General features: G+C 34.6%; 1 protein-coding gene across 1 annotated transcript in view; it reads right to left on the bottom strand.

Annotated features, from left to right (window-relative positions):
- Positions 1 to 2,586: 2,586 nt before the first annotated feature.
- Positions 2,587 to 9,549, bottom strand: part of LIN52 (lin-52 DREAM MuvB core complex component) — a 54,477-nt gene continuing 47,514 nt past the window's right edge. Inside the window, exon 6 of the mRNA XM_063290094.1 lies at positions 2,587 to 5,375. Within this exon, the coding sequence (XP_063146164.1) occupies positions 5,320 to 5,375 (56 nt within the window). The 3' untranslated portion in view covers positions 2,587 to 5,319. The remainder of the gene's footprint in view (positions 5,376 to 9,549) is intronic.

Here is a 9,549-nt window from a genome sequence, read left to right as displayed (position 1 = left end):
TTTATGAAGCTGAATCAATATTGCCCATATTATCCTACAAGAGTTGTATTTTTATAGTCATTTGTTCAATAAAAGGTCCCGCTTTGAAAACTGGGCAAAATAGGAGCCAAGTAAACACTATATGAGAATTGTCAACAAATATGGACTACTGGATTACTTTGAGTCATAATCCTCTGAATCTGAATGATGTCAAGAGCTATATTAGTCTGTTGTATACACCCAAAAGCTAGGGGTCTTATGGCATGTCAGAGATTAAATAATAATTTTCACATCAACTTTTGTGGATTCCAACTTAGTTTATCAGATATGTAAAGTCCAAAAAAAGTGAACTTTTTATGTACTCACAGTACTTGTTGGGGGTGGGAAGAGAAGTAATAAAATAACGAGGTATGGAGAATTGCTTTGAAGGTTGAAAGTAAAGACATGAAAATACTTAGGATGTTAATTACAAATACAGAGGGACATCCTTGTCATTCTTTTTGCAGCAAAAATAAGACTTCTGTATTGTTTCAAATTCATCACTGAGTGAGAAAGAAGTATATTTAAAGAGTTATTTTGGAAGGGAGATGAGGCTGGGGAGAGGGAAGAATAATGAAGGAAAAGTATTATTTTATAATATACAGTAATAATGTAAGTGTCTATTTAATACATCAGAAACTGTGTTAAATATTCTAATTTAATTAAGAATGGTTTATTCTCACATTCAGATCTGTCTGTAATTTTTGTCTTTTTAAGAAAAGTATTGAGAAATAAACAGCACTGTCAGACTTATGGAACTGTGAATAAGAACACTCAGAGTGAATTAAGACCAGGGGATGTTCTAAATCAGGGGTGGGCAACTTGTCCCCCCCCCACTCCAACCTGTAACCCACAAAGCTGAATTGTGGTAGAATAATGTTACACTGTTATCTTGTTTTTAATCTGTGACATTAGCTGCCCTGGATTTTCAGATGCTAAATTTTCCAAGGAAAGACAAAAATTGGTTAATAAAATGGTCTATGTGAAAAGATAAAAACAGGATTTTGTAATTATTTCAGAGTTAATAAATAGAATTCATTTAGACAAGATTCGGAAGACCAGAAGGTCCTATAATTTTGCATTATAGCAGTGCTTTTCAATCTTGGCAACTTTAAGATGTGTGGACTTCAACTCCCAGAATTCCCAACCAGCAAGCTGACTGGAAAAGTCTGGGAATTGAAGACCACATGTCTTAAAGTTGCCAAGGTTGAAAAATACTGCATTATAGAATGGCTACTCTATCTCCATTCATTCCATACCTATTTTAATGGTGTTTTAACTAGCTTAGAAAATAGTAATGACACAGACTTCTCAGGCTGCCTAGGAATTGTTAAATGTATTTTTACTGTACAGTATGTTTTTCTCTTTTGCCACAACAAAGGCATAATAAAAATTAATCTTCTCTCATATTCAGAGACATGTGGCCTCTTTATCCTGGAAGCATACTGCCATGATGACTAGTAGTGTTTAATAGAAACAGAACTATGAGAAGCCTTATTTAGCATTTCTGCATCAACTTGCCAGAGGACCTATGTGCATGCTTGTTAAAAACAAAACAAGCCAAAACAAGTAATAGTAGGGAACCTGCCATAAGGAATTATTAGCAGTCAGTTATCACCCCTATTCCTTTGGGATCAGTTGCTGGAAAGAGAAGGCCTACTAAAAACCTTGAAACAAAAATCTGCCATGTTGCAGCACTAACACTCAGTGATCACCAACATCAGATACTTCTAAAAAATTTACGGGGATAAACAGGGTATGTTTGAATGCAATACATTTCTTTTGTTAAATGTCTCTTATTCTCTAAGCTTGTTAAGGTATGGAAATGCAAGTGAAAGCTTTCAATTATCTCTGTCCTTTGGTGGCACTGTGCAACTATGATTACTGAATATTTAAAATTAGACTGAATTAATTGCTAATTAATAAGATATTCCCCCCTCCATGCAATATAACAAAGCTATACTTTCATTGTGGGCCATGGGAATGGACGTCATCCTGAGGGTGTAGAATTCCTCGTACAACTATCTAAAGACCCTAAATAATTACCAGACTTAGGAAAAAAATTAAATGAAAATTTGAAAAAACATCAATTGATACAAAATGAATGAATTATTTTGAAGACTATGAAACCAAATGAATTTAGTGGTAGAATACATCTGAGTGTTAAGATGCAAAACAAAAAAAACTTGAGGCTGTATGAAAAAATCAAGGACTGTGGAGGATATTAAGTGATATAGTACAGATCTGAAAAGAAGAAATACTTTCTATAAAGTAGCTGAATTTTTATTTCAAGTCTCAACTCAGTTGATGTTTATTTACTGCATTTTGAACATTATCCTTTCCTATAACGTGGAGCCACTCCAAAGATTAAGCTTTTGGGTTGTTCGTAAGGACTATTTTTAAAGTTAAAATAATTGTATTTCACTTCATAATACGTTTCTTTGCAGCTTCAGCTATGAATGCTTACTTGAATCAAAGATATACTGAGTTAATAGAGCTTAATCAGAAGGAAGTGTACATACCAATGCAGCCGAAAAGTACAAAATACACAATTCTCTGTGGAAACCATTCAAAGTTCAATAGAACTGGGATTTATTCTTTTTCAATTCCACTTTCAAAGCTTTATTCTTTTTAAAATATTGAATCATAAAATATATTTAAATATACCCCAAATGCAAATAAAATACATTAGTAAACAGCTTTTTGAGATGGCTGACATTTTCCTGTTAAAAGGATGAAGATACATTAACCTGTCTGAAGCAAACCAGCATGGTTTTTTCCTATTAATAATAAAAGTGTATGCATACTTACTTGAGAATAAGTCCCACCAAATCCAATAGAAAATCTGAACACACAAATATGCATAGTGTCAGTCTGAGATTTTTCTAAGAAGTATGATTCAACAGTCTAGATTTCATAGGAATGCTTTCAAAAATGTAACTTGTTTTGTTTTACTTACTATCAAAAGTACAGAACTGTAACATACAAATTACTGATGTAGGGCAATACAGCATGTACTAAATACTTATCCAGTGTGTCTATGCATGAAAAATGTAAATATCTCTAAAGGACATACCAATAATTTGGTATATGTTCAAAATTACAGATTTATAGAATAAAAAGAAATGTTTTCAAATGCAAAAGGGTTAACTAAACAGATCCTGGCAATATAGACTTTCTCTATAAATTGCCCATAACCCAGGCTCCAAATGTATTTTGTAGAGATTATAATACAGCAAAAGACAACCACTTTGTTTTTAATGTGAGATTTAAAATCTATCTTTCTCTCCCTCACCCTCCAATTATTAGCATGTTTCAAAATGCTCAACTTTGACTGGATACACTTATAATACATTAAAACCAATAAACAAAAAAGTATTCCTAAGCAGAAATATAAATATTAGGTTATAATTTAAAAAACAAACTTGCCTTTTTTTTTCTGAGCAGTAAACACAGTTTTTCCTGCTCTTAAAATCATTTTGCTAGCTGTTCACCATCATTTACAGTTTTGCTATCATCATGTAACATTTTCAGATGTGAATATTAGGCCTGAAAATATAGTGTCCTGACAAAAACTTGACTTGTCAGGACAAACTTTGTGAATTGCCATCTGATCTATGGCATATGTTTAGAATGAGAGAAGGCTCTATCCATTCTGTTCCAGAAAAAAATACAGTATATATAATAATAATTTAAAATGGAAATCTGGCTGATTTGCCCTACACCAGAAATCTCTTACCCACGTAGTTTACAAAGTACCAGAACACAGAAATGCTTAGAGTTCATATATTAAATTGCATATTTGTTTTGTTGCTTATATTGCATTCTTACATTTCCAAACTTGCCTTATAGCTTCTGTAAATTGAACAATGTACAGTTGCATGCTGAAAAGTTCAAAGAGTTGTTTGGATAGCCAAATAAATAAAAATCAAACTTTTTGACAATCCAATATTAAATGCTTGTTTTTGACCCAGAGAAAAACGGCTTTTACTAAAATATACAGGCCAAAATCCAAAATCAGGCTTTTCTTAATTCTGCTTATTTCACAATGGGGGATACTCTAATATCACTTCCAGATTAATGAGACATAAAGTGCTTAACTTTAGTCTGATTGTTCTCCAAATGTTACTAGCACAACCCTCCCTAATTTAACACTTTTTGGATGTGCTGATTTCAGTTCCAAGATTCCCCAGGTCACCATACCTAATAAATCTGACAAGTACCAGGTTCAGGAAGACTATCCAGTGCTTCATTCTAGAGAAACCAATGCAAGGAAAAGACTTGACCTGCTTTCTTGTGAACCAGTATTTTAAATATATTTCTGGAAAAGAAGGGGACTCAAACTGAAACCATGGCTCTTCTATATATAACTTGTAGTTTCTAAACACAAAATGTCTTCTATGTATAACTATATTGGAAAGAGAAATCCAATTTGGAGATATCTTTTCTAGAGCTATGAATATAATACAAACCAGGGGCACCCTAAAAAGACATTATTTGTGTTTGGGAAAATTCTGATATGGCAAAGATTTTATTTTGCCTTTAGACATATTTTAAGAGATCTGAAGCTGAGCCAAAGAGTGGATGAGTAAGCTGAGCACAGGCCACAGGTTTTTTTTTATATGGGAGTGGTTTTTCTTTTTAGTTTTCTCTTCACATTTCCACTCCAGTCACATTTGGGTAGCTTAAAATCAACCAGAAAGAAATTTGTTGGAATGTAGTCTCCCCTCCCATCCTGTATCTAAAATTATATGAATGTGCAAGAAAAAGAATGATACGATCTATATTTTTTCTGTAACCTTTGTACCTAGTAAAAATCAATATAGATTTCTAACTTCTATAATAATAAAGTTAGGATTATCTGTATTAAAGAACAATAGTCAGTTTTCATCCAGAATTATGCCTGTGTCCAGCAATGCAGTAGGTATTATAAAGTGCTTGTCTTGTAGTAAGGGATGGATATACATACAGAAGTGCCATGCTGTGTACTGCTTGGGGACATTATCACAAGATGCATATTATTATAGTTGTATGCAACAACCAACTGCAGATGAGCCCTTTCTTTTGACTGGATTGCAGGAAATTATTCTGGTAAATAGGGCAGGATCAGCTGGAGCCAGGAGGTTAAGAGAACTGATGGTGGTCAACGCTGAAATAATCTGGAATATTTATCCTCAAAAGAAAGGTGAGATAAGGAACATTTTGGCAAGCTTGGTCCTTTCATTTCAGCTTATGTGGACATTCTAGTAGTTCTGAAATAACAAGGTGCTGCTGCTTTTTTTAAGTGTAGTCCACATTCATTTACTTTTTGGGTTTCTCCAGGATGTTCAGGAATTTCCCTCTAGTCATTTCTCTTGCTGAAATCACAAAGAAAGAAAAACAGTTTAATGCATAGCATAAGAACTGGATAATTTCCAATAATTTCCATTTATGAAATTAATGTAAATGATTTTGCAATACCAAGATAAAAAAAGGATAAAAAAGATTTAAAGTAAAAGAAAACAAGTACTGAAGTTTAGCACTCCTAAAAGGCTAGAAGTACCAGCTAAGCACTGAAAGCATCAAAACTCAGCTGTAATGTCCATAAGCTGTCTCATTTTATCCTATATCCACTTGCTTTATTCTCATAGTGGTTATTTTTAAGAATTCCCTTTCAATTTTTCTACTATATTCATCTACAGATAGTATAATCTAGAATGCCATTGCTCCTTCTCAGAGCATCTCTTTCTGCAAGCTATAACCCCTTAGAGATTATGGACCTCTGTCTTCCTCTATTTCAAGATTACTTGTCCCAGTATACTTATGACCTTAAACATAAATGAGACAGCATTTCTACTCTCCCATAGTAATGATAGCCCCTAGATGCTATATCATAATGGAGTTTAAAATTCCCTCAAAGTAGTTCATCTATGTATACCCTGTTAAAGTAGAGTTTATAGAGCTTTACTCTACTGTCTCACGTTGCACTGTCATTCCCAGCAAGGCAAAGTTTGTATGTTTCCTCATATCATCAATCTCCAGTAAAAGCATTACAGAATTTTTACACAGCTACTTTCCTACAGGAAAAAAAAATCTGATTTGTGAATTCCAAGACTTTATTGCTGGCCTACTAAAAGTTGTCCATTTGATTTGAGAGAAAACACTTCAGTATTTTTTCTTCCTTGTCATCTTCACAACCTGTGAGGGTGTGAGGAATGTGAGGGTGACCTTGGGGAACAGAGGGAAGAGATGCTGCCTAAGGAACGATCAGATAAAAGGAAAGGGAGTCTGAGACAGGGTAACCGTCTAAGAAGACACTTAGGAAAGACCCGCCCTGAACATTCATGCGATAAATAGGGAGGGCGGGAGATCTGTACTTTCAGACTTGCAAGATTCCGTTAACGTACCCTTATAACAAAGTAGAATTAGTTCATCTGGTTGTGTTTCCTGTCTGGTTTACCTGGAAGGGCTGACAACAATCTTGCAAGTCTGAAAGTACAAATCTAGTAATGGAAGAATTGGGGATGAGTTTTCAGAAAAAATTGTTCAACACTCTAAATAAATGCAATCCAAGTGAAAAAAATTCCTCTTTTCGGTGACATTAATAGGCAGGTGGGAATGGGATGAGAATACAGAAGAACTATATTGACTATCAGGTAGGTATTTGCTTAGAAAATTGTTTGGGAGAATTGTTTGGAAGAATACAACAGGTGACAGAAGGCAAAATTTGGGAAATGAAATGTGGATTTATGCAGAACAGGGCATACAGACGAGATTTTAGCTCGTAAACAAGTAATTGAGAAATGTATGAATGTGAAAGCTTATTGTATAGTTGTTGATTCAGTGAAAATGTTATATGTGGATGGTTTGGAATTATGGAATATGTGGCATAAATATACTGAAGGTTGGTTGCTGAGTGTAATAAAATATATAAAGTAAGTGTGAAAATAAAGAGAATGCTTACCGAATAGTTCAATACTGAACAGGGATAAGATAATCATGTTTGATATCTCTGGATGTTTAATGTATTTATAGATACAGTGGTGCTTAAAAGTTTGTGAACCCTTTCAATTTTCAATATTTCTGCAAAACAATATGGCCTAAAACATGATCTGTTCTCCACACAAGTCCTGAAACTAGATAAAGAGGACCCGGTTAAACCAGTTAAGTCCAAGACATTATTTAAAGAACAAATGGTTATGTATCACTCAATGTATGCATGTGGTGCAACCAAGGTCAGAAAGGCATGGAGAAATGCAATAAATACTGTTGGTATAAACTAGAAAGTGTTAGATTTTCGTTTCTCTTATCTTTTCCCTTTAATTTCTTTTGTTTCCTACTTTTCACTCTTCTAAACTTTGAATAACATTGCTTAGCTCAAAATGTCAGTGGTAGGTATGTAGTTTAAACATGAGGGGATACCTTTTTTAAGATGCTGACTCTGAACAAGCTATAGCCCACCACTAAATGTGGCTTGCCAAGCTGCCCTATCAGGCCTCAAGCTATTACTTCTTTGTCCTACTTGGAGGCTCTCCTCCAAGACATCTAGTTGGTAGCTATGCAGTCAGGTTGATGGCCTATAAAAGTTCTTCCACAAAAAAGGAATGGTAGCAAAGAAGAGACATTCATCTATCATGTTAAATGCCTCAAACTACACGACTGAACTTTCATTTAGACTTGACATATGATTTTGCAGTCTAATTTACAATATATAGTCCTAGTGAAATCTAGAGCACACACATTACAGTACCCATTCCTTATTTAGAGGCTGTGTGGCAGGCAGCTTAACACATTTGGCCCAGAAAACTCCAAATCTAAGCTAGCTATATATATAATATGAAGAGCTTAATTTTCCAAGATTCAATTTATAATAAAATATTTGTTTCATCTCAACCACATTATATCATGTATAGACAATGGAAGCAATGCAATTTGTCATACTAGACACATACATTCTGCAGCAAATTAAATCATCACAAAAGAAAATGGCACCTTTTCTCACCTCCTCTGCTCTTGCTCATCCCCAGTTCTCTTGGAAACTAACTCATCAACACTAGGTCTTCATCTTCCAGTCTTCATCTTCCTTAAATTTTCTGTAATCTTTTTCTTCCAGTGTTCTTTCCCCTTGGTTCCCTCCCAAGTGAACTGCTTTCTTTCACATCTCCCATCTATTTCCTTCCCTTTGCAGCAAGATCAAGGCTTTTTAAATAGAGAGGGGCTGGAGAATATCCCCCAGATTTTGCTTGGGCAAAACTCCCCCTTCTCCAGAGGCTAGGATTCGAAAAACACTTAATGTTTCCTTCTCTATGGCCAAAAGGAAAGATCTGTAGGTCAGTACTAGTCTAAGTGCTTGCATTTGAAGTCATTATGGATTCTCCTGCCTGCTTGCTAAGGTCCTTGGGATATGAGTATTGGCAGTCTAACTGAATGTGGGGGAGGAAAGGATGTGCCACACCTTGCCTGAATGAATGGGAGTTTACCTATTCACTGCAAAAGCCAAACTTCAAACTCTGGTTTATGGCAAGGGTAGACAACATATGCCCATGACATCAATGTACTTGTGGATGTCTTCCTTGCTACCTGTCCCTACCCGCTTCAACATATATAAATAAATAAGAAGTTGACATGCTACAAGTGTTAACATATCTTTATTTTCAAGAATGACTTAGGGCTCCACACAGGCCCCAAAGGCATTCTCAGAAAATGAAAGAATTTCATTTAAAGAGAGGTTTAGAGAGCTGATGAGAACAAGGATCATGCATGTAATCCTAGATCACAGATTTGCTGCATTATGTCCAATCCTTGCCTGTGTTATATCATCTTGAGTATGCATTCTTGTTAAAAATCTAAAGAACATAAATATCTTGGAGAAACAGATTGATGGCCAAAGACAACACTGTTATTAAATGTGTCTGGTTTGCTGCAAAGCTTGATAGGAGAACATTTTGGCTAGTGAAAAAATCTGGAACTAAAAAGCAAATTCCAGGTATTCTACAGAATGACTATCATGGTGGGCACAATTAGTAAAAAACACACTCTGTACCAGGAAACAGGAATTTAATACATTCATACATAACTTCAGCATCACCATATTTCTCTTACTCTTTTCTCTCACAAATATATATGTAGGAATCTAAAAAACTGTTGGAATTGATTCAGATTCAAAACCCAAATCCAGATGAGCTGCAAGAATTTTGCTGTTCAGAATTATCAGCAGTGGATTCTGACCACATCATTCAGAATCGTAGCACAGAAAGCATACAGTTGAGCAAACAGTGAAAATCTAGTGCCTCTGAATTCTATGCAGATGAGTACTAGTAGTTTTATTTATCATATGGTTACAAATAACTGATAGGCATACAATAAACCAACTATTGATTTAATAACGTTGCAATCATTTATAACATAAAACAAGGAGTCTCTAAATTAGAAGGTCCATGACATCAACCTGTACACATTCAAACAGTTAAGAATTTACTTGTTTTTCAAACAACCTTGCAAAGGTCCATGGAAAAGTAATTCTTTTAGTACTTTTTAAAAATATGTCATCCA

This window comes from Candoia aspera, chromosome 1 (assembly GCF_035149785.1).
Source record: "Candoia aspera isolate rCanAsp1 chromosome 1, rCanAsp1.hap2, whole genome shotgun sequence".
Lineage (NCBI taxonomy): Eukaryota > Metazoa > Chordata > Lepidosauria > Squamata > Boidae > Candoia > Candoia aspera.
Note: the sequence above shows the minus strand (reverse complement) of the source record. Positions and strands in the feature narration are given on the sequence as shown.